The 25,017-nt window shown below is 39.5% G+C and overlaps 3 protein-coding genes across 9 annotated transcripts in view; all 3 read right to left on the minus strand.

Moving 5' to 3' along the window:
• The window catches only part of pnpla6 (patatin-like phospholipase domain containing 6), a 42,193-nt gene extending 34,928 nt beyond the window's left edge, over positions 1-7,265 (minus strand). For 6 of the 7 annotated variants that reach the window (XM_032562433.1, XM_032562429.1, XM_032562430.1 and 3 more), the window contains exons 1-3: positions 7,165-7,265; positions 1,684-1,772; positions 17-70 (exon numbers count right to left, since the gene is read on the minus strand). In XM_032562433.1, the coding sequence (XP_032418324.1) occupies positions 17-70; positions 1,684-1,731 (102 nt within the window). In that variant the 5' untranslated portion in view covers positions 1,732-1,772; positions 7,165-7,265. The remainder of the gene's footprint in view (positions 1-16; positions 71-1,683; positions 1,773-7,164) is intronic. The other variant, XM_032562432.1, reaches the window with a different exon arrangement.
• Positions 7,266-9,381: 2,116 nt separating this feature from the next.
• On the minus strand, positions 9,382-13,017 carry atp5pd (ATP synthase peripheral stalk subunit d). The gene is made up of 6 exons (XM_032564216.1): positions 12,910-13,017; positions 11,120-11,250; positions 10,256-10,352; positions 9,918-9,989; positions 9,664-9,726; positions 9,382-9,565 (listed from the first exon to the last, which is right to left on the minus strand). Exons 2-6 carry the CDS (start codon positions 11,239-11,241, stop codon positions 9,434-9,436), a joined length of 486 nt encoding a protein of 161 aa, XP_032420107.1. The 5' UTR covers positions 11,242-11,250; positions 12,910-13,017; the 3' UTR covers positions 9,382-9,433.
• Positions 13,018-15,135: 2,118 nt separating this feature from the next.
• On the minus strand, positions 15,136-17,208 carry LOC116719335 (homeobox protein MSH-C). The gene is made up of 2 exons (XM_032561828.1): positions 16,649-17,208; positions 15,136-16,014 (listed from the first exon to the last, which is right to left on the minus strand). Exons 1-2 carry the CDS (start codon positions 17,082-17,084, stop codon positions 15,602-15,604), a joined length of 849 nt encoding a protein of 282 aa, XP_032417719.1. The 5' UTR covers positions 17,085-17,208; the 3' UTR covers positions 15,136-15,601.
• Positions 17,209-25,017: the final 7,809 nt, after the last annotated feature.

Here is a 25,017-nt window from a genome sequence, read left to right on the forward strand (position 1 = left end):
ATGAAACTGCTCTCACCATGCTCGTCTGTAGCTCCTCCTCCACAAACGTCTTGAGGTTTTCAAATCTGTCCTGAAAGACAAAAAGAGAAACGCAGAGGCATGCTAGTGCACGCGATAAGCCGACGAGATAACGGTTTCACACTACAATGTTGCTGCATGAAACGTGGACCCAATGGAGGTCTTTCTTTGCCTGAGCTGTGAAAGCATGTGGGAATCAGGAATTCACCCTGGAGGCAGCAATGCCCGGCAGAAAGGGGGAAATTTGCATTTCATCTAATATTTCTCAATCTACTTTCTTTTCTTGTTTTTTTTGCTGGACATAATTCAAATAAAAAAAAATCACCAAAATACATAGAGATTTTCTTCCCTGTTTCCAGGCAATGTAAGGTTAAAATGATCTTGATTAAAACGATTGCAATCACTAAAAAGTTTTAAAAAGCAGAAAAGCATGTCTGTTGAGAGCGCAGAGATCTGAGATAAGACTGTTTGCTTTGTGTGTGTTTGGTCAAGCATAAGATTTAACATCATAAGATTAAAAGTGAGGGTAATTTGTCTTCAGAGTTTTGGCAGAGAGCCAGTGGATGTTTATCAGTGTTATCTGCAATTATCTATACGTTTGTAGCAAGCTTGACGTTATTTGGCAGTAAATGGGCTGGATGGGACAAAGGTACAACAGAAATGGAGAGGAGTGCAACATGCTCTGGATCTCTCAAGTACACACCCAGGTTTTGTGAAGTTAAAGGTGACCTATTATTATGCTTCCTTGAACAGGTTAGGATAGATCGATACAAAACATGCTCATTACATTTTTTGCATAAATTCATTCTTAGATAATGAGACATTATTCTGCTCACTTCTGCCTGTTTTCTTTCCTAAAACGGCTCCTTTCAGAATAAGCCGCTTTAGGGCCTCTGTCACTTTAAATCCCAATAACCTGCTGCTGGCCACGCCCCCCAACTCAAAGTTTACACTGGCACGTGAGAATGGCTGCACACAGATGCGTAATTATACAACTGTACGTCTTTGAAAAGCAGAAGTGGAGCCTCCTGTGCATCCAGCAAGAATGCAGCAAGTGGTTTCTGGACGGCAAGTCAGTAACAAAATACTTGTCTTTCCCAGCAGCCATTATACATACAGCGGTAAAACCAGCTGACCAAACATCCTGGAGCTCAGTTTCAGTTGCTAGGTAACAGACTGGGCTTGCTAGATGAGGGCCAGCTGATTTGCCTGCTGATTTGTGAATTTACATTCTGGAAGTTTTTGAAAAGACTCATTTTCCAGACACCAAAAAACATTAACTCATTGCCAAAACTCAGCTTTAATGTGACATGTATCTTGTTTAATTTAAAGAAAAAAAGCAATCTGGCAGAAAGGGAAAAAGACAGAAACGGACTGCATTTATGCAACTATCTTTTTCTCTAGAGGACTAAAGGGGACTTTGCAATCATTTGTTCAATCATATCATCAGTGAGGTTGCCGTTCAATCAGCGCCACAGAAAAAGCGGGTGAAGTGCCTTGCCCAAGGACTCAACAGGATTGGGTAAGCTGTAGATCATGACGGGTCACATGACATGCTTGTCGCCTCACAACTGAATCACCTCAGAATACTACCAGTCTCTTCTAACTCAACTCACTAACATATCAATCTGGACTCGTAACCACATGCATTAGTCCAAAACCTACCGGGAAGGGTCCTTCTTGGTCCTCTTGCTCTGAGGTATTCTGTCCCATTGTAGCTTTGTGTTTTCATAAGGATGGTCCATCAACAGCCACTGCAGACAAACAGGAGGATGTCATAGCTACGCATCACAGCAGGGGCTAACGCACATGACCTACTGACCTTGTTGCTGATCTAATCAATTGTTCGGGTGAGCCATAAAACAAATGAACTGCTTTTGGTTGTGTACCTCACACTACCGTCCTCTTCCTGAGGAGGAGGAACGACCTTCACTGTCGCAACAAGCTGGCACCGCTTTAGTAAGGGATTTAACTTTAAAGACATTTGCTCAAGATAGTTCTTCATTTCAGATTTCATTTTTGTTTGTGTTTCACAGCCTTTTTTTGCCTCTCCAGTGAGTCAGCCTGAAGAGTCAGAATCTGATGGGGTTATTTTGATGGCAGGCAACAGAGTGCTTTGAAATGAATGTGGAAAGTCACTAAATCTGCTAGATATGATGCAATCCATGTTGCATATTAGCCACTGGGTGATTGATTGCATTTTCTTTTCTTCCCACAAACCAAACCTTGATCTCACTAACAAATTAGTCCCATTTAAAGCTCAACACCTCCTAAGGTAAATGTTTTTCTTCCTATATTTAATGCAAAAGCCTCCTCCCATAAAGTGGGTCAAATATTACCTCCCTGTTCAAGCTCTGACAAAAGATGAAGCAACTGCCAGTTTCTGCTTCCTTCACTTCATTTATAAACCACAATTACAAAGCAGTGAGAAAACATTTGTGCCAGAAGATTACTTCCATCTTACCCTTTCACATTTAAGTGTTTCTGATCAAATAAATTTTACTGTTAGGAAAAGAAAAGCTGAAGAAATACAAAAAGGAATTGTCAGGGAGCTAGCTTGCTAGTCAGCACCCAAAGCTAGCTGGTAGCTTTTCTAGCAAGCTAGCTAGCAAAGCTAGCCTGGGGATTTTCCCTTACAAAAATTGTTGCCCATACAGCATTCTTAAGACATACATAAAGACACTTTAAAAGCAATTATTTTTGGTGGGAGTGTTTGGGGGGCTACCCAAAACAACGTTCAATTTTACTAGCTACACGCTGGTGCAAATGTTGCCAGAACCTCTGAGAGAAATCCTTTGTCTGGCAACATAAATTATGCTTCAAAAACAAACAAATCATGTCGTGACCAAAAATTCAACAACCAATAAGAGACCAAATCGTTACAAATCTGAGCCATTTGTAAGGCTTTGGGATTCCAACCACCCTCGGTGAGAGCCATTATCTACCAATGAAGGAAACATGGAGCATCTTTGAACCCTCCCAGGCGTGGCCCATCTAAAAGAATTACGTCAAGACCACACTGACGACTCATTTGGGGAAATAAGAACAACTCTGACATTCACAAAAATGGCGTCCGTGGGAGAGTTCAATGGTGGAAACCAAAAAGGACCAATCTCACATTTGCCAAAACACATGATGATCCCCAAGGATTTCAGGGAAAGTTTTCAGTGGACTGACGGGACAAAACTGAAACTTTTTAGAAAGTGTGTATTCCACTACAATCCTGACAGAACATCAATACATTATTTCAGAAAAACAACAGAATAATGACAGTGTAGTGGTGGTACAAAGGTCTCTGTGTGCTATGCTTCATCAGGACCATGTGAAATTATTTTAATTGGTGTAATCATAAATTCTGCTCTCCATCAGAGAAGCCTGTAGAAGAAAGTCCAGGATTGAGAACGTAAGCTCAAGTGCACTTGAGGTTACAGAAAGAGACAATAATGCTAAACACACTAGTAAGGTGACTCCTGAATAGCTTAGAAAGGGCATTTGTTGCCGCTGAACACACTGTGTGGTTAAGAGGGCAATTACTTGGTTTGAGCAGCTACATTCTTGTAGAAACTGAAATCACCATATGAAACTACTTCTTGTTTTTATCTTTAATATTATCTTCTTTTTATTATCTGAAACCTTTAAAATAACAATAAACAGTTAAATATTTTTGCAGTACAAGTTCTATTACTATTGAAAGAAATTTGTATGAATATGCCATTTAGGTATTAGTGTGAGTTTTCCTGTTTTATGTCCCATGTATCATTTTAAATAAAAAAAATTTAATTATTAGATATCTTCTAAAATAGTTCAACTGAAACAAAAATGCAGGATAATTACACTACTTCTTATAATATAAATAGTTACTGCAGAAGGGCAATAAAAAATTGTTTCAATGCTCTTTCTTATATCTTATATTGCAGTTCTGGGGGGAAAAAATCATTAAATGGCTAAAATAGGTACCAATAAGTCAAAGGCTTATCAGAAACCAGCCACAAAAGTTTGACTGCTTCAAACATGTCACCACTAAACCTTCAAAATCTCATTTCTAAAAAGATTTTATAACCAGAGATCTGTAGTTAATTAGCATCTTAATAACTTAGCTTACCAGCAATTCTAATTTCAACCGTATTCAATGTAAACAAAAGCCCAGAGTACATCTTTAATTACTCATTTTAGCAGCACTATGAGGATAAAACATTAAGATTTTGAGTTTATGGTTAGGTGAAAACACACAGTAATAAATAAGTATGTCAACTGAAGTAACAATCAGTCAATATATTGTTTCTGTGTGAAACTAGACTGAAACTTGCTAAACATGCCGTACTCATCACTGATACTGGCACACTTTCCAGCACTCTGGTCAGGTCTGCTCTGATGTATTTCCTGCTTAATGTACTTTACAGCATGTCTGTGACTGGGAGGCAGGGAAGGGGTAATGAGCTGCTGTATGGATGAAATTCAATCAGTGCACAGCTGAGGACGGAGGGTCGTGTTACACGGGAGTAACCCTGTAATTCATAAACAAACCATAGAACAGGATGCTGTTTTGAAGGACGGCTTTGAAGGCCACTGCCATTTTATGTACTCTTTAGTCCAGCCATTATTTATTATACAAGTGTACAATAAAGGGCTTCACATTATAACCAATATGATGGTATAGTACAAGTAATATACAATACAAATCTCTTTGATTTAATGAATGACAAAAAAAAACACCGCAAGAAATATAATCAATATCAAGAAAATATCAAAAAGGACGGATATATATTTTAGTTCAGGTACCATGAATACAAAATCTGCTTGTCATTCATTTTTCATGCGCCCTTTTTCCCCTTCCGCTAAGAAAGTTGTTCTGGTTCAGCATTTCTCTTTGGTTGTGTATTTTCCAAAGATAAAGTCACTGATGGAACTATTGCTGCCATTAACTTTTTGTGTAGACCTTCTATTCCAGGTCCGTTGCTTCTCTGTTGTTGGTTTTGTACAACTTGAACCCAGTCCCCAGTTGATTTCAGCCCAATGGGCTCTCACAATGATCCTGGTTCTGCTGTAGTTTTCTTCTGCTTAAAAGTTTGAGGTTTCCTGTTTTACCAAATGCTTGAATGGGAGGAGAGGTTGCTACGATGTCAACGACTTGATAAAGCAGATTGGGCTTTAACAGACAGATAACTTAAGTCAAACAGAAGTAAAATAACTAGATAGAAATTGGTCCAGTTTGTCTTGTAAATTGTTTACATTTAAATTTTCTTGTGAACTGTCAGTAGATAAACTGTAAACAGAGAATGACACTGTTGTCACAAGAGCTGAAAAACAGTATTTAGTGCAGGAGGTGCTGCAAAAACATCACAAAGTTGCATAAGAAACCTTTTACGACACAACATTGTCGTTTTGTTTCTTCACACTGGAGTTTTGCACAGACTTGTAGCAGCAAAGGGACAATACATTATCCAAGCCCTTGTGCCCCCCATCAGCCTCCCTCTGTACAGGCCTGCTTCCATTGTCCTCTTGAAAACAATGAAACCAGTGTTGACCACACAATTCAGGGTCAAGCCCACGCAAACCACCAGCTGGATTTTTTTTTTTTTTTTTTTTTTTTTAAAACAACCTTTCTAACAATGAGACCAACGACAACAGAGTCAAACGTTTAGTTTCAGGTCCTTAAGATGTGTTTGGCCTTATAAAAGTAGATTCCATAGATAGTAGGAAACTGGGGCTGCACAATAAATCAATAACAATATATATCACAACAGACACAAGACCAATATCAATTAATAATTTATGGGAAAGAATGTTCAATAATTTCACTAAACTTCGATCAGGAACTACACAGCAAATTTTCGGAATGTAGGCAGAGGAAAGACTTTAGCTGCTCAGCCTCTCATGCCCCGCCAACAAGATGGGTGTCATCAACTCACCCTTTGGTTACCTAGCAACAACCTGTTGATAAACTTGCCCGGCAGCAGTTTCAATTGCTTGCCACCTTGCCTCATAACATAGTGGAGCAAAAACTGTGTTTTGTTAGTACTTCAAATATTTAAAACAAAAAAACCTAATCTATAATTATCAATATCGACTGAAATGAAATGCTTATAATCAGGGGTGTCAAACTCCTGCTTATAATCAGGGGTGTCAAGCGGCCCTCGAGCAGTCCTCGAGGGCCGCTTGTCCTGCAACTTTTAGATGTGCCTCTGCTGCACCACACCTGAATAGAATAATAAGGTCAATAGCAAGGTTCTGTAGAACTTATTTACACAAGGAGGAGGTAATTCAATCATTTCATTCCAGTGTTTTGTACCTGTGGCACATCTAAAAACTGCAGGACAGCGGCCCTTGAGGACTGGAGTTTGACACCTGTGGCTTATATAGTGATACATTTTTCCGCCATATCTTCCAGCCCTAAAGGTGTGCATATATATATATATATATATATATATATATCTGCCCTCTGCTCGTCTTCTCATTCAACCAAAACAGTTTTGCATATTTTCCTCTCATGGCGTTTTCTTCCTGACCTCTGGAAATTTCCTCGGCAGGGCCGTTTGGCTGTGTTGTAAACATGGGAGTCCAGGAACACTAAGCAGGAAGACAACATTTGTAGTTTTCCATTCCATAAACTGCGAAATATTGAATAAAGTGGATCCAACTAGAATTATACACTACTCAAATACAATAACCTATACATAAATAAGGCCTTGTTGATCAGAAACGAGATCGATTTATTATTTTAACTTCTAGCATCTCGATTGGTCCATTGTTTTATTATTATTTTTTAATTCATTGAGGAAAAACAGGCAAATTCAACATCTCAGAGGGGAAAGGCAGCACTCTTCCAATCCCGGTCCCGGCTAACGTTACCTCTAATGGCTAACAGTGTCCATGCAGTCAGTGTCGATGGCAGTCCTTGGGGATGGCCACAAACACGTATGTTAATGTAATAACCATTACTACAATTGTCTTCGTCTTCCAATCATGTTTTATACTCTCTTTGACCTCCACGAGATCATTTTGACAGAGAACCTTACTGAAACACTAGACCCGATTTAAGCTAACACGGAAACAAAACGCTTCTACAGTTACATCGCCGTGTGCTCAAACATGCAGTGAACACAAGCTAATTGAATAATTTTTTTTTTTTTTTTCTGTCGAACTTACCTAAGCTAATGCACTCCCGTCAATCGTCACTGACTTTCAAGCGAAGAATACAACGGAAATTATGTTATATGAAGTCCCTCCTTTTCCACAATACATCTATCCAATCAACAACCGGCGAGATAGACGCCGAACCAATCGGAACTACGGAAAGGGACGAAGCAGTAATGTCCCGCCCATGTATGTTACAGATAGACGCTGTGTCCAATGAGCTTAAAGAGAAACAAACAGCTCAGGCGTTGATTGGACGGCGGTGGAAATTATTGAGATTGCGCTTACCTGTAATTGATATTTAGCCACCAGACAGTACCTAAAAGAGCAAAAAGTCGAACAGTGTCTTCTTAACTTTTATATTTGTATTATATTGTATTCTTTTTAGGTTTTTTCTTAAAAACAGTCGTGTCCTGATTCAGTAATCTATTAGGTACCTTTAAACGGTGTGAGACTAAAGAACCACGTTTTTCGAGAGAAATATGTTGTAGCTTTCAGTGAAAGATTGAAGATAAACTGAATCGTGGTGAAAAACAATTTAATTCTACTGCAAAAACATTTTTACTGCAACTAAAGTCATTGCATCCCCTTGTGGACACTTAACTGACTTTCGTAATTTACTCGTTTTTTATTACAAAAAGTCTGTTTAAATGTTTTCCCGTCAGGTTAGGCAACACCAAAGCACTGAGAATTTTGGTAAGCGTTTTGACTAACGGCCATCTTGGTAGTGAAGTATGGATAACTTCTGTCTTGATTTTACTGGATGTCAGTGCTGCCTTTGATACACTGAACATTTTTGATTGATATATTGGAAACAAAGGAGGCATTTCCTGGTGCTGCTCTCCACTCAATCAGATCTTATTTAGCAGACCCAGAATAACATGTCGTTTCTCACCAAGCAAACAGAGATCACGTGTGGGGTTCCTTAAGGCTTTAATTTCAGGCCATTTTTTTCTTCAACATCTAAATGACCTCTCTAATATCTAAAATGATGACAAGTTTATATTTATGTGCCACCACTTGACTGACCAAAAAGCGACAAAGTTGGTCTCAGTTCTCAAACAAACTGCCTGAAACCTGAACGAGAAGAAACTGTTGACTCCTTTAAACTAGGACTGTTTAAATTCAATTAAACTCATTATTTGGATGTAATCCGTTGTTTCTTATGTAAATCTGTTTCTGTACTTTCTTGTCACTTTAACACTTGAAATTGTGCATGAATAATATTAAAAATTTACCTTGCATGCGATAATCTATTGGTTATAAACTTCAAACATAAAATGAATAAACATTTTGTAGGGAGAGTGGCTAGCTTTTTTAGAGGAGCTTGGAAAAACATGGGTAAATATTAAATATAAGAAATATAAATTATAATTTATTAATTATAATTATTAAATATAAGAAAGAAGTCAAAATTAAGTTTTGGTCAATAATACTTTGTTATGAAAACAGCCAAAGTGGCTAAATAGTAAATGCCTAATGGTCTGCTTTTACTGTTAAGTTGCATATCTTTATTTTTCTCCAACACTAGATGTAATAAAATGAAGCGTAACTGGATCACTAGTTCTGAAAGCACTACCAAGGAGTGTAAGCAACTCAAATGTGATCAATAAGAATCATTCAATATCACTGGTTACGTGATCAAAAATGTGCAAAATAAAAGGTTTTACCATAAAAAAGAAAGTTTTTTTTGTTTGTTTTTTAACAGGAGTTATTTATCTTTGCGGAAAAGCAGAGGACTTGAGTTTCACCTGAAAAGCCACTTTTCAATGTTGTTGCATCACAAAGTTACCACATTTGAACGGCTTGCAAAGCCGCAAACGTTTAACTATGTTCATGTTTGCACAACTACTGAGTTTTTCCAATTATATTTGTTAGACTACATTCAAAACAAAGATGAAAACAGACAATTTTTCCACTACATCAGGGGCGCTTTAAGTCGGTCCTGGAGGGCCGGCATCCTGCACGTTTTAGTTCTCTCCCTGGTGGTACCAACAACCTTTTCAGCATGTCAATGTTCTTCTTAGGCCTTCTAACGAGCCATCATTTGATCCGGGTGCGTTAAATCAGGGAGAGAACTAAAACATGCAGGATGCCGGCCCTCCAGGACCCACTTTGGGCACCCCTGCACTACATGTGTACTTGAGTAATCATAATTTGGATCTCCTCAAACAATGCAGTGCTCTAAATGTTTTCACCATGTTGTGAAATAACAGAGGCGATAAATGATTCTCCTTAAAATACATAAACTTTATTGGGACATGTGTGCCAGGTAATGGGATTACAGATTTGCAATGGGCTTGTGAGGCCAGTAAGGATATTTGACCTTATCTAACTTGGTCTCAGGGAAGGCTTCATTCAGGTCGTCGATGGTCATCTGATCGAAGGGAATCATGTTCTTAAATTTCTCCAGCTGAACAAAAAAAAAAAAAAAGCAGAGAAAAACTTTATTAATAACATTCCTGGTGACATTCCTCTTGTATCAAGTCCCTATATCAACTAGCATCTCACCTCTTGTTCATACGTAGTGACGCGCGCCTTTGAAGCTTCAATGTAAGCCACTGCACTCTTGTTCTGTTTGCAGAAAGTGAAAGAACAGGTCTGAAAATAAACTGCCGATCACGCTTTACAAACTGAAAAATAAATATTTAGCAATACTGCAAAAAACATCCTGGCTTTAAATTCTTGTGTCCCAATTTTCAAATGCTAGATACATACAGATGTTTATGTACAACCAAACTGAGATCTCTGAAGTAGCCACTTACGGCTTCAGCCTCCTGTGTGTTGATGTTGCTCGTCTGCGTGTCGACGGGCTCAGGGATCTGCAGTGCTTTGAACTGCAAAAATAAAACAATTAATGTCTTAACTATGTAATCCACAAGCTGGTTTGGATTATTCATAAAATTGTACCTCAACCGGATGATCATATAGTCAAATAAAATAAGCCGTTTATCTCATTTTAAATACATAACGCCTTAAATAGAAGGTCTAAAAAAATATTTCTAGATGGATTTTACCAGAAAGTACACACTTTTTTTTCTTTAGTCTTTGGAGCGAGTCATTTCGTGGTAACACCGATATTGTGTTTAGAAAGGAAAATTACCTTCTTCTCAAACTCGTCGACCATGCCTGCTTTAGCCACAGCGCTCCTGTAGTAACTCCAGTCGATGGCTGCAGGAGTCTCAGGCAGGGAGGCTAGTCTGGAACAAACACAAGAATCCGTTTCAACAGATTAAAAGGAAGGAACAGTGAGCAGACACAACTGTAAACAATTAAATGTATGGAAACCTTACGGGGAGCAAGAAGAAAAATAGTTATAATGTACGCAAATGAAACTAAAAAGTGGCGTTTGCTCCTGAATGAGCACCAGATTTTGAGAGACTATAACTTGCGTTAAGATATAGAATGTAAAACAGTTTTATTTGGAAGAACGTTGGCTTTATTTATTAAAAAGTCAAGAATATTTGACTTAATGTAGTAATATGGGACCCTACGGTTATTATGTTATTGACTGAATAATTTGAGTATTATTTTGAATGTAAAGATTAACAATTTTCATTGCCACTTTTTCAAATTATTAATTTTTTTTTTTAAATCTGTTAACTTTTTGAAAAGAAGAAGAAATTCTAATCTGCCAGCCAGCTTAAGCCCATTAGGACAGTGATCATCTTACTTATAAAAGTATCTGTGAGCTTTACTTTGAAAGATCAAACTTTCCATCTCTATGAGCAGAATTGTCTTTTTAGCAACTTCCACCCCAGCCAGAAACAGAAACCTGGGCCATTTTCTTACTGCATGCTGAGAAATGTATTGAGTAAGATGAAATTCATTGCTTTGCTTTTCACAAAGTATCTCCTTAGTGCACTATGTGTTTTGTCATGCCTCGGAAAAAACAACAACTTTTCGTCGACCCCATTCTGAAAAATAAGTCACAGTCATAATTAGATCAACCACTGCGGCGGCATACTTAGCAGAGATGGCATCGGTGCGAGTCTTCAGAGCGTTGAACATGCCCCGCTGGTTGGGAGGAACCCGCTCAGCAAACGCCAACCAGTCAATGGCCTTCAGGGCTGCACGGCGGCCTGCCATCTTCACTCTCTGAAAAAGAAGATTCCTTAGTCGCACACATGCCGTTGCCATTATCTTCTCTTTAAATTGAAATGTTCCTCAGTTATGCTACCCAGTTAAACCTGAGGTGACTGTAAAGTCTCTAAAATGTTGCTGTATTTATAATAGGTCAGCTGTTCTTCACACAGATTCCACAAATTGACTCAAATCTGTCTCTAGGAGTTTTTAAAGCTTTTTTTATTCTAGAGTTTATACTTTTACTTAGGAAAAATTTACTAAATTGAGAAGACATAACCATAGAAAACTCAGGGTACATTTTTTTTTTTTGACATAAGGCTCGTGTAGCTCAAACTGAACTTATTGGAAGAGGAAATTCTCTTTAGATTGTAGAATATCCTGATTTCCACTTGGAAAAGACATTTTAGCCATTTGCAGTCGCTTTTCGTTTGCAACATTGACAGGGTTGATTTGTTATGAAGATATGTAAATAATGTTAGAAAAACCAAACAGTATGCGTGTTAATATTTTCAGGTCTACATACTAAAATAAATCAATCACCAGATCTGACACAATTACTTAATCCGCACAAGATCCAGATTGTAACCAAAATATTTGAAATAGTTTTAATCTTAAATTCCTACCTTAAATATATGAAAGTAAAATATCTTTTGATTAAAAGCAAAACACTGTCTGAACTACTTCTTTAGACTGATTTTATTGAGACTATTTATTTTTCACATGTATTCGGAAATACATTTTCGTAGAACGTCATCTCTTAAAATTTAGAGTTTTATTTTCAGATCTATGGAAAGAATCTCATTTTCCTCTGTAAGTGCTTTAAGGCTCTTTGAGACTAAATCATCAATTGTGACTATAGTTTTATATTTGGAGGATATCTTGTTTGGAAACCTACTGGTTTGGCCACCGACACAATGCGTCTCTCGTTAAAATAATGCAATTGAACAGCAGCATAGTGATAATCCAATAAAAGCACACCACGACCTTCGTCAAAAATACAAACTATAACAGTTTAAAATAATGTACACTGCAGAAAAAACGATATTAATCGAAATAACTTTGCACAAATAAATAGGAAATATGATTCCTAAATCGCACGACCATATTGGAATACAGTGCGCCTGTCATAATTGTGCTTATTTGTGCGAACAGGCTAAAGAACAATGCATCCACTTCCACCATGTATTGTAAGACCATCAAGCGTGTGTTCCTGTCTGTTACTTAGAACTATAAAGTCAGTGAGAATAAAATGTGCTAGGACCTTTTAACTAGCTTTTGTCGCAAAAATAAAACCTATGTTTATAATCTACGTGGTCGAAAAGCAACAATCTTTTGCCGTTTAACCACAACCTAAAATTAAACTACTCAAAGTAGTGTCTGTTAATACATTAAAACTAAACCGTTTAAAAAGATGAAATGCAGAACTACACTTGTAGGAAAGTCGCCGTCCTTGACATTTTCTAACATTAACACAGGCTAACGTTAGCTCGTTCCGTTAGCCTGCTAGCCAAGGTCAGACGTTTCCATTTAAAACGAGAGCCGTGTCTCAAAACAAATATGTTCACCCGACTGTTTTCTGTATAAAGATACAGCCGTGGAAAAAAAACACGACCGTTTCTACACAATTATTCCGCGTCAATCCTTCAATCTGTAATACAGTTGTGTACTCACCTCGCTGCAGATAACTGTGACGGATCAGTGCAACGGAAGTCCTTTTTCATGAGAAGTAGTGAGAGCAGAAGCGGATATCCACTACTGCCCCCTGGGGGACCGACTGAGCACTTACAGTTGATTTAACACACTTGGTTCTTCCAGAAAGTCTTGGAAGGCGTCAGCTACAAGGTGACCCCAGATTATATATCTGATTATAGAGATTTGAAGGCTCGATTTAAGTAGGCACAAGAAAGAGAATCAAAGTTAAAAGATAGTGTATGTTTGTTTTCAACATTCCTGGAATTAAAGTTCAGCATTTGCTTAGAATTTGAATAATAAGCCTAAATGTCAGATTATTGGATTCTTCCTAAAGGTTTTTGTTTAATCCCTGATATCATGTCAAGTATCAGGGACTAAATGTAGCACGGTTGAATAAGTAAAGAAGTCATTTTTAGATGTCATTCAAATACAATTGGAAACACACATGAAAGTAAAATGAATATACGCTTATATGTTGTGCTGTAAATGTGCCAATAGCTTATTAAGCTGAGTAAGAAAATTAAAACTGGGTACAAAAATATCTCCAAATATAAGGAAATATTCATAATTATTAGACCATTTATATCTTTTTTTTTTCATTCTTGTGCTGTTGCTCTTCTATCAAAGTCTGTGAGTTCAGCTTGATGGACCAAAGTGACAACTTGAAATATTTCATGATAGTTCGAGAATAACTATCATGAAATCACACTATGCTGAAGTGATTGTATAACTTGTAAAGTATAAGAAATCCACATTTTGAATACTAATTTATTGATTTCATAAATAATTATTTGTCAATTCCATTAAGTATTGACAAATTATAATAACTATAAAATGCATTTATTTATCACAGACACTAATTGAACTTTTCTTTTAATTTAACAAATTGTAGCAGTTTTAGAACACTGAATCGCTTTTTTTATGTACTTTTTTTTTGGCTTCCTTTAAAATTTATGTAGAAATTCAGCAGATTGTTGTTGTTGTTGTTGTTTTAGGAAAGTGGCAGCTTTGGCTCTCTGTAGACCAAAACGTTTTAATTCTGCTTTACGCAAACAAATGCATCATATTTTTCATTATATTTTGTCACAATCTGCTACACATTTAACACATTTAAGTTGCTGTATTTCTTTCTCTCAGTTGCCACATATTTGTATGTGTTGAATTATGGCACCATTAGTCCTCCATAATACATGTCCTGAAAGTGCAGCTGTAAAACCAATATCGTTTAAATACCACGTAACTTTTAAACGTTTAGAAAAAAAGTTATGCAAATTTTCTAACGTCTTTAAACGGGAAACTTTGTGGGTTTAAACGCCCCGCTTGTTGCCAACATTTTATATTACAGGTTTTATTTTCTTAATGTTTGTGTTTTCACTTCACTGGATATATTTTTAAAGACAACTTCGAATAAGTTTGTAATTTTGACATGTTCACACAACATATGTTGCATGAAAAATACATTTCAACGCTGAATGAAAACGTTAATTGCTTTGAAAGTAAATTTTATGCGGAAAAAGACCCGAGAAAACATGACGGGTCTTGTTGGATTCCGGTTAAAAAGTGCCGAAAGACACATGAGGAAAACAGATTTCAACATTCAGGATTCAAATTTGCGCATCAGAACACGGAATGAGGATATCTGATCCTAAGACACAAGTTTCAGAAAAGAAAGAAGAAGAAGAAAAAACTAGCACTACGGAAAAAAATGCAATTGTTTGGCATTCCTCAAAGTTGACAGCAGCAATCAGGAGTCGAGGTTTGGCAAACTTTTATGTCTTGTGTGTCTCTGTGGGAAGAAAAAAAAAAACATCCACTGAAAAAAAAAGACAGCCCCCCCCCCTTCCAAAAAACAAAACAAAAACAAAAGCCATTGTTAAGGTGTGATGTGCAAAAGCAGAAGCAAACGCTCCGACTCGAATTAATTGTCACAGTTAATAGTTCACGCAGTTATTTTCAAGTCTTTAAATGTTTATTTACTAAAGTCAGTTTTCTTTACAAAGAAATGTACACAGTACAGATACAAAGACATTCAATAAATACCACTTTCCCTGCGCTTCCAACGACGCTGCAATGTTTTTTTTTTTTTTTTTCTTGAACGCTACACATTTTATTTACAATTACAGCGAAAAAAGAAGAAGAAAAAAAAACTATAGTACCCATTAAGGCCACACTGTGAAGGTTTAAAAAACTAATACCATTTACTAAAATATAATTTGGTGCCTTTTTATGTTTTTTAAAAAAATTTTTTTTAAAAATTATTATCATTTTTAATTACAAAATATAAAACTTGACAGGAGCTGCTGTTAAAAATATCAATCCTATCTGCAGCTTCGCCGGAGAACCACACAGGTAATTTTGGGTAACAAAAAAGAAAAAAAATACTTCAAGTGACAATAAGGACGCTTTCATAAGGCACAGACACCGAATAATAAGTACTTTGCTGTTTTATTTCTCTCTTTTACTAATTTAAGCGTCCACTTTTATATTATTGCGGAACCACAGTGGATCACCTGACGGTAAGGCATTTCAAGGATTTGTTTTTTTTTCTGGGAATTTAAAACTGAAGTGGACATAAATTTAGGTCATTTTAGACCCAGAAATGCGCGCATGTTTGAAAAAAAAATAAAATAAAATAAAATTCTCATCCCCTCGCGCAGTCTTCCCGGAGATCCTAAGACAAATAGTACATCCCATAGGTGACGGGTCCGCTGAACAGTCCCGGGACCGGCAGACTGGGCCTCGGAAAGACGTTGGAGGGGCCCCACGACGGAGAGCTCATGTGCGCTCCGAGGGGGAAAGGCAGCGCGAACGCGGGCAGGACGGGCTTGGAGGCCAACTTGAACTTCTCCAGCTCGGCCTCCTGCAGTCTCTTGGCTTTGGCTCGGCGGTTCTGGAACCAGATTTTGACCTGAGTCTCCGTAAGGTTGAGCGAGTTGGAGAACTCGGCTCTCTCGGCGATGGAGAGGTACTGCTTCTGGCGGAACTTGCGCTCCAGCGCCAGCAGCTGGGAGGTAGTGAACGGGGTGCGAGGTTTTCTGTTGTTTTTGTGCTTCCTTAGGGTACACTGAGTCGGACTAGAGCTCCCTGATGCAGAAAACAAACAAACAAAACAAGAAAATATATGAGGTTAGTTTGAGCAGCTGATCAGACACAAAATGCGCAAAACAGTGCGCAACAATCAACACATGGTTTATTGATAAATGAAGTAAGGTGCTCTTGAGGATGCAATCAGCTGAATTCCTTTGATAATTTACTTTTTTAACCGTTTGATAAAATAATTAAACTGTAAATGATTGTCAAATTAAACTGAATGCAACTGAATTGAACGGATTGTATCGATTGACACGATCGATCTGTTTGTACTTTACAGCAGCCTGGGCTGGCTATTTTGTCATTAATTGATGCTAATCCAGTTAATTTAACTTGTGCCTCAAACTCATCACAGGTCTGCAAATTACGCATTTGAAGTTGGGTTTGGAGCAAAAGCAAGTAACGAAAACATTCTTTTCTGGAACAGTTTTTTTGCGATTAGGAGTAAAGAAAATAAAATCTGCTGCAGAGAGGATGTGCGCACAGGCGGCTGGAGGAACGAGGGATTACAGAGTGGAACTTTTCTGACAACTCAGTCCCACTCGTTACAAATTTACTCGGGGATTTCTGATGAAACAATAAACGAAGCATCGCTGCGCCTCTCATAACGCGGACTGGACGGACTTACGGTGAGGTGTTGAGAAGGAGGACGCCTGGAACCAAGTGCTCTGCTCTTTCTCGCAAAACTGCGCGCAGTCCTCCCCGGAGCTCTTGGCAACTCCCTGCGAACTCTCCCCGGAAAGCTTCCTCTCCGCGTAAAAAGTCCTCGGAGAGAACTGCGCGCCCTGACCGGCCCCGGGCGTCGGCGTCGTCGGCGCCGAATCGAAGGCCGGGCAAGAAGTCCGACAGGTGCTCTTCTTAGAAATCAGCGACTCGACGCTGAAGGGCAGGCTGCTCCGCTGCAGTTTGTATCCTTTATCCGTGGTCATGTCTTTCGGCTGGAGCTCATCGCTCTCCGCGCCCTCCGCGCTCTCCTCCATTTGGTGAAGCTGCAGTTTGGCGTCTAGAGACGGTGACCCAGGCTGCGCAGGATTCATCGTATGACAGAAGAGGCTGGGGGCCATGCACGTCGGCGTGGCCCGTGTGGTGAAACGCAGCGGCTCGAGCGTGAGGTCTCCACTGTGAGAGTTTTTGCGCCTGTCAGCGGTGCCCAGTTGAGTTTTTTTGTTGTTTTTTTTTTTTGCGCACAAGTGGGACGGGGATCGCCTATAAAAGGACAGGGGCTGTTCCCGTCTCCCCGCGCCATCCAATCAGCTTCTCGTGCTGTCTTTGTGACGTCTCTGCGTGCGGTTTCGATTGGCCCACTCGCCTTTTTTTTGTTTGGTAGGGAGGGGAGCAGATCAAGAGGCCTGCGAGAAAGCGAGGGGACTTTAATCATACAGACCCCCTGCAGAGCGGGGGGTTATTGATGCCTCTCACAAAGTCGCTTTGACCAATTTTAGCGCAATTAAGCAGTGGGGAGGACGTCCCTGCGCATTTTACATCCATTAACAGCGCATTTCCAACTGTACTGAGTTAGTTTTTGTTGTTGTTGTTTTGTTTTTTTACTGTAAATATGATCAGGAAAACTGATAATATCAGAGTAAGATGAGTCGATAAGAAAGTCTCAAATTGAATCCATAAAACATCAAATGAATTAAAGCGCGGAGAGAATTTTATTGTCCGAAAGAAGAAGGGGAAGCAAAAGAAGAAACAACATCCGTCCACACTTCGAATAGAAATTGATTAGGTATGACTGTTGGTCACACAGCATTACAGCAATTTAAGGCCTGTCAGCAGCTCCTCTCGCTCACAATGGCCTCGGCTGAGAAGCAACAGGCGTTTTCTTTCTCCAGGTCATACTATTTAATAAGCCAGACAAAGTTGCGTTTTGCGAGGCGCCAGGCTCGGCAGGATAAAAAACCCCCCAAAAAACCGGAAGATACCTCGGGGAGAAGAAAGAAAGACGGAAAGAAAAAGGCAACTGGGTAACTCCACTTAACCAATTGTCCTCAGAATATTTCATAGTCCGCCGCGTGGAGCAGGGAGGAAGAAGAAGAAGAAGGAGGCAAGGCTGCTGCGGTTCATGCTGGAGAGCTTCATGTGTTTTTTTTTTTAAACTAAAGCAGGAGATAAAACAGCAGGAAGGTGTTGTGTGTGTGTGTGAGTATGGAAATGGTTTGTTGTGATAAGCTCCCGTATTACAGATCTGAGTAGCAGCTAACGCGCTAGTGCAGAATTAGACCAGTTCAAGGAGAGTTTTTTTTTTTTTTTAATTATTTTTGGGGTGTGTGCTGTGGCGGCGCAGGGGGTTAGCACACCCCACGCTTGGAGGCCTTAGTCCTCGACGCGGACGTCGCGGGTTCGAGAACCGGTCCCGGCAAAGGTCGAAGACTTTGTCTTCCGCCCTCTTTCCTGTCTGCCTACTGTCAGAAAAAATACGAGCCACTAGCGCCGCAAAAAGTCTTCGGGGGTGGGGGGAAGATTTTTGGATTCCTGTGGCGGTTCTTGTGTGAATGCTGCCCTGGGCAAGCCCAGTTCTTCTGGGCCCCCCAATTAACAACAAACAACTGTTCTGCAGAATTTCTACTTTTTAGTTACACGACTTATCCGCGTTACAAACCAAAATAAAACATATTACATATTTGAACTTGTGCAATCAATGTCAACAGTCCAAACAGACTCTGTAAAAGTATTCTGACCCCTTAAACCTTTTTATATTTTGTCACTTTACAATGACAAGCTCATGTAGCACTGAAATGGGAAGTGAGTAAAAAAAAAAAAATGCAGGTTTTCCAAATGACTTTGTTGGATAAAAGTGCATTTTTTGTTCTCCCCAAATCACGCTATTTCACGTGTTCTGTCTGGATATACTCACACCTGAACTGGTTGATATCTGCAGCTCCTCCAGAGGTACAATGGGCTTGTTGGCTGCAACTCTTTGTAATGCTCCATGTTTGTAAGTCGTAAAGACATCCGCAGTCGACGAGGGACGCTAAATATATCAGCACTAACATCGGTATCGGCTGATATTCGTCAGTTTTTTTAACATATCGGTATCGGTCCAATCAATAAAACTGGCCCAATATTAATAATCAACTTTCATTTCCATCTTGTTGCCATTGGTTACCAGAGGAAGTTGGTCATGGGGTTTTTGTTTGGTCATGTGACAGCGATAGTGATGCAGTGCAAGATTTTGGGGCGTTCAACTGAAGCAGCAGTGAAGTTAGCGGCGTGTCGTGTTTATCAAGGTGCTGAAAGGTAACGAAATGTATATAATATTGGTAAATATCAGTTATCGGCCATATTAATATCGGGTATCGATATTGGCTCAAATTTTCGTATTGGTGCATTTCTATAGTGGACATTAAGGACCACAACCGGACACAAATAGCTAAAATCCACAAATACTTGAGAAGGCATCTAAAAACACAAAAACTGCCCATTTTATTTGTTCAAACACAAAATATGTTAATGCGCATTAATACACACAATGGAAACCGCCTTAGCTCTTAGCTAATATCTACAGCCTTACTTACCTCCGCTCTTGGGCATGCAACCAATCAGTATCACGGAAAATAAATGGCTTTACAGGATTGGCTTTTTTGCAAACGCCAGCCAGTAGCATGTGAAGTAGCATCGAACCAATAGATTTTCAGCGTACAGGCGGACTTTTCCCCTCACTTTCCCAAGCCTTCACAAACAAGGTTTCATTCCTCCAGCAGTTTAGGACGAAGTGTTATAATAGATACTTTGTTTAAAAAAAAAAAAAAAAAAAAAAGCTCATTTTCCAAAAGAGGAAACATGCAATAACACAGGAAGACACTTTGTTAATTATCTGAATTCTTGTCTTTCAGCACCTCCAAAGTGATGTCTCATTAAGCGTGTCAGCAGCAGCACACTGCGGCCACCGAACCGACACGAGATTCCACGGAGCATTAGCAGCCGTCAACACTCTAAACACACTCCCCAGGCGTACCGGGGTGCGAAGGGAAAACATCGGGCCTTTTAATGTCTCGATGCTCCCTCGCCACTTTAATAGCTTCATTTGTCCACTGTATGGTCGCGCTTCCTGAATGGAAGAACCGTTGAGCGGAAAACGTCTGACTCACGACGTGAGACGGCCATTTTCCCGCAACAAGACAAAGAACAAGCGATCCTTTGACTGACAGAATTTATGCTCAGGGGTCACGGATGGCTGACCTCTCGAAAGCCCTCAGGTGCAGAAAACAGTTTAGCCTGCGTCAGGTGAGAGGCGCAGCTTTTTTGGTCAATGAGTCAGGCCTGAGTAAGTCCTGATGTCGAGTCTGCTCCTTTCATTTCCTATCAGACAAAACCAGCCCTCTGTCTCCCCGCTGCTTCTCGTCGCCCAGCTGGTTTGTGTTTAAATGCCAAGCAAGTGCGTCCCGACACGCAAAGAGAGCGTGGGATGGGAGTCCGTGGAGATCCATCTGATACAGGTACGCCCAAAGATAGCGGTGTTTAGCTTCGTCCCCCGTTCCTCTACTCCCTCCCTCCCTCCATTGCCCCAAAAAGACATTTTCTATAACAGCATGCAGGCGAGTGAGTTGTGTCAGAAGGTGTTAGGGAGTTTGAAAGCAGATCTGCTCCTCAAGGTCGATGCGGGCTCGATGGGAAGCACTTTCCCCCCCTCAGCTGGCTCCAAAAATGAAACTTTTTTTTTTTTTAACGTTTTGGTTCTGCATGAGCTGTTCTCCGCAGCAGAGGAGTTCTGATGAAACTATTCATCTGCTCCGTAAAGTTCAAGGGCCAAGTGGTAGCGTGGTGTGAGAAAACAGATTTAGACTACACACTTTTCATGTGATTCTCTTGCTGTTTTTCTTCTTCTTCTTCTCTCAGGTCTCCCAACAAAAACAAAAGCACCCACTTGATCAAAACCATCTGCAAATAGTGCATTTCTGTTGCTTTCCATAGTGCGTTTAAAGGTGTGCCAATGTTCACTTATGGTTCATGGGCTTTTTTTTGAAACTCTGCTGCAGAGAAAAAATAAACATTATTTAAAGAACAAACTTTGGAACCAAATCCCTGTGAAATACGTTACAAAAGCATTCATAGGCCATAAACCTTTACCCTCACTCTTAAACTGCAAACTCCAACGTCTTTTTATGCAATAGTCCGACATGAAATAGAGGAAGACAAAAAATGGATAGATGGCTTTCAAAAATATTTTTAAAAAATTTTCAAAATCTTGCTTTATTTACCTTCAATAGTTCAAAATATGTTATAACCACGTCCTGCTGGTGTCACAACTGCAGGTTATTTCAATATTTGCTCATGTTTTTGCCAGTACTTGTTTACTGCGTAGCTCAAACTCAGTCAAACTGGGATCGGTTCAAGTCTTGCTATAGATTCTCCGATGAATTTGGGTCTGGACTTTGACTAGGTCGTACTAACATTATGGTTGGCTGGGAGGTGAAACCTCCTTCCTGCTTGAAGTCTTTTGGAGCTTCTGGCAAGTATTCCTGCCTGACTGACTTTGTAATAAGACTGAAATATAGAGATGTGGACTGTATTTACCAAACAGGTTACCTGTTTATGCTTATTTGTAAAGGTAGTCCATGTTTTTTTCTTCTTTTTTTTTTGTTTATAAAAAACACGATGTATTTTCTTTTTACTTTACTTTCTTTCTCCCTCCCCTAAACTGCGGAAGAGAAGTCGTGGCAAAGCAACACTCTGCTCTATCTACGTCTTCTATTTCTATTTTCGTCATCTCTGAACGCTTTTATTTCTTCGCCTTCATCACATTAGGTGACCAACGTGGAGCTCCTGATTTTATTTAAATTTTTTGTTTTACCAGCAGCTCAAATTACAGTTATTTATGTTTTTAGCGCTGTGGGAGATATCTTTGACCTTTCATTTGACTTAACAAGTTGATTCCGTCCACATCAGACTGGCTCGGCTCCTGCACTTAAACGCCGGTTTGACATTTTCTGCCAAAGCCACTTCCTCTTGTGGCATCCCAGTGCCCTGTGTTTGAGCGCCGGGTAATGAGGGAAAGATTCGTGCCGTGCGAAAGCTGGGGAAGCAAATTGCCTCCATCACAGCTTCTTTTTTGGACTGTAAAAAAGCAATCAGGGGATGGAGTGTCCTGCGGTTTTACAATTGCCCCGTTTTTTGTTTTTTTTGAGTCAAACCGGGCGTACAACAGGGTGGGTTCCATTAGTTAGTGGTGTTGGAATCTACATTTTGACCTCAAGCTTAAACTAATGTTTGCTCACATGCTGATGCTCCTTCTTTTTTTCTTTCCTTTTCTCTTCTTTTGCTGCTACTGATTGAGTCGTTCCTCTGCTGCCGGCGGAGATCGTTATGGAGAAAAACCGCGAGAGGTGACAATGCAGTTGGCAGCTCCATCTGGCCTGCCATCGGCCATAGAAATCCACATTCTTGAGGAAAGTCTAGAGACAATGCGAGTGGGCGAGTTAGGCCGAGCGCTTGGGACGAGGAACTCTGTGCGGCTACTCCGTGGTCTCATTCGCAAAACCCAAGAATGTCACCACAATTTCATACGCTCCCTGCAGCCAAAGATGTAATGGAGCACATCTGAGAGGCAGCAGCGTCAATTTTCTCCTTTTTACCGCACGGTTGAAACCAAAAATCAGCAACTATTGTTTAAATTACTGCAATTTGGTGCTTACTCCACCTTACTCTTAATTAAAAATAATATATATTAAGACTTTATGAAGTAAAACTCGAGTCGTTTCCTTATTTTTGTGTCACATTGTTGTCACACCGTGTGTAATTTAATGTAAACGAGATCATCATTTTCCTATAAAAACTGTTCTACTTAAGGCTTTACAGTATAGTAGTTTTTCTACTGGACTTCAATAATACTTAAAAGCATGTCCTTAAAAAAACTCAAATAACTTCATGTATTAAATGAGCAAATGAACATTTTTGGGATGCCAAGGTAAATTCTTCGTTCACACACACACGCACCCACCCACACACACACGCACACACACACCCCCCACACACACACGGTGTGAGAGTCCTGCAAAAATAAAAACACAGGTCAGTTTTCTTCCTGGTTACTTCTGCATCATTCCAAACAGCAGATAAAATGCCATATTTGACTGCCTGTGAGGTTTCTAATTGGTTTTGTTCTCTTTTAACTAAAAGCTTCAAAGCACAGCAGCACAACCGCACACTCATCGGGATTTTTACATTGAAAAAATACTATTGATCGACCCAGATTGACAGAGGATGAAAAGTCAATTCAGCTGTTTGGAAATTGGGACCTACGTATCGTAGTGACACATCGATTTTTTTCTTGTGGCCATATATATATATATATATATATACAGAATGATACAGGTTGAATACCTATCTCAATTTCATAGTTATTTTCTGTCTTCGGCCACACACAATACACAGTAAGAAAAAGTGAAAGATTTCAGAAGGGCACTTTTGTGTTCAGAGGAAAAAGGGCAAGTGCTCTAGCGCCACCCTGGTGTCTATCTGTGAATGTCCCTGACTCCAAGACCTCTTCATCCAACAAAACTGACAGGTTGAATAAACTGAGCATTAATTGCAGACACAGCCAAGAGGTTGATTGCAGCTCTGGAGAAGCTGCAGAGATCCACAGCTCAGGTGGAGGGGGGAATCCGTTAGATGTTCGCGTCACAAAAATGTCAAACACCCAAAAATTGCAGCTATATAATTGCAGCAAAATTAGTTTTTTGACCTCTGTAATTTTTTGTCAGTCAGTTGCATAAAATCCAAATAAATCCCAGTGAAAGTTTGAAAAAGTTCAAAGACTATAAATACTTTTGTAAGACGTGGATTTGGACCTCGTAACAGCCTTCCTTCCAGATGGCAATATGTAAAACTGAAAAAATATGAAACATGATCGATTTTAATAGCACACCAAAATATCTCCAAAGCAGGCACTAAGTGAAACAGGCCTGTAAAAGTTGGGTATGAAAAGACCGGAACCGCTCATTATGAAACGGCATCAACAACATTTGCAAAACAAGGAAAACACAATAAACACAGAAACCATAACCACATTCGACAGAAGCATCATTAAAACAAAAAACAAAAACAACAAAAAAACAGGTAAATCATAAAACAGGAAAAACAGAAATTACATATAACCCTAAAACATCAAATACAATATCTACCAGCAAAATGTTTAAAAAATATATAAAAGAGATAGAAGGACAAAAAAGAAAACTTGTTACATTACTGGCATATTTTATTCCTGAAGTGACTTGAGAAGGCATTTGTTATGATTCGGTGCCACATAAATAAACTGAATTGAACAAAGGTTTACAAAATGCAGTGTTATAATTTTTTTCCTTTTCTGAAGTTTTACTTTCTTCTAATTAGCCCCGCCATGTAAACTCGCTCATCACATAAAGGCTCGCAAGCCAATAAAACGCCAAAGGGCGGACGGCGTTAAGCCAGGCGGCGGCTTAACGCACTGTAGGCTCAGGCTGACAATGCTTGTCTGGCAGTAATAATGTTATTGCAGGCACCAAAGGTCCGAACAAATGTGTGTGTTTGAATATCCCAAGATTACAATTTCAAAGTCCTCCCCGTGAGCGGCCGAACAATGGAGAGGGTGGGAAGTTAAAAGAGCGGGGCTTCTTTCAAATAAACAGGCATGAGTCGACCCTGAATAGAGTCGCTACGGAGCAGCCGGATTGGTTCTCAAGGGCTGAGACCCCGCGGCCTCTCCGCCTTCTTCTCCTCCTCTTCCTCAGATACCAAACTATTTGATGTAGAAAACACAAACAACCATAATTTAGAACTTTCCTCCAGTTCTTTATGGCATTATTTACGTCTCCTATGAACCTCGGATGGGAAAGTTAGCAAGGGGGTGGGGAAGGAAGGTAGGTTTTAAGGATCCCCCTCTTTATTTTTGTTTTTTTGTGCTATTGCTTAATGAGACTGAAAAAACAACTGCACTGTCCTGACTGTGAAGATAGCCTGCAGGCTAATGTAAATTAGCGGAGTGAGGAAGCCTGTAGGGCAGAGTCTTGCTGAGCCGAT

Source organism: Xiphophorus hellerii, chromosome 5 (genome assembly GCF_003331165.1).
Source record: "Xiphophorus hellerii strain 12219 chromosome 5, Xiphophorus_hellerii-4.1, whole genome shotgun sequence".
In the NCBI taxonomy this organism is placed as follows: domain Eukaryota; kingdom Metazoa; phylum Chordata; class Actinopteri; order Cyprinodontiformes; family Poeciliidae; genus Xiphophorus; species Xiphophorus hellerii.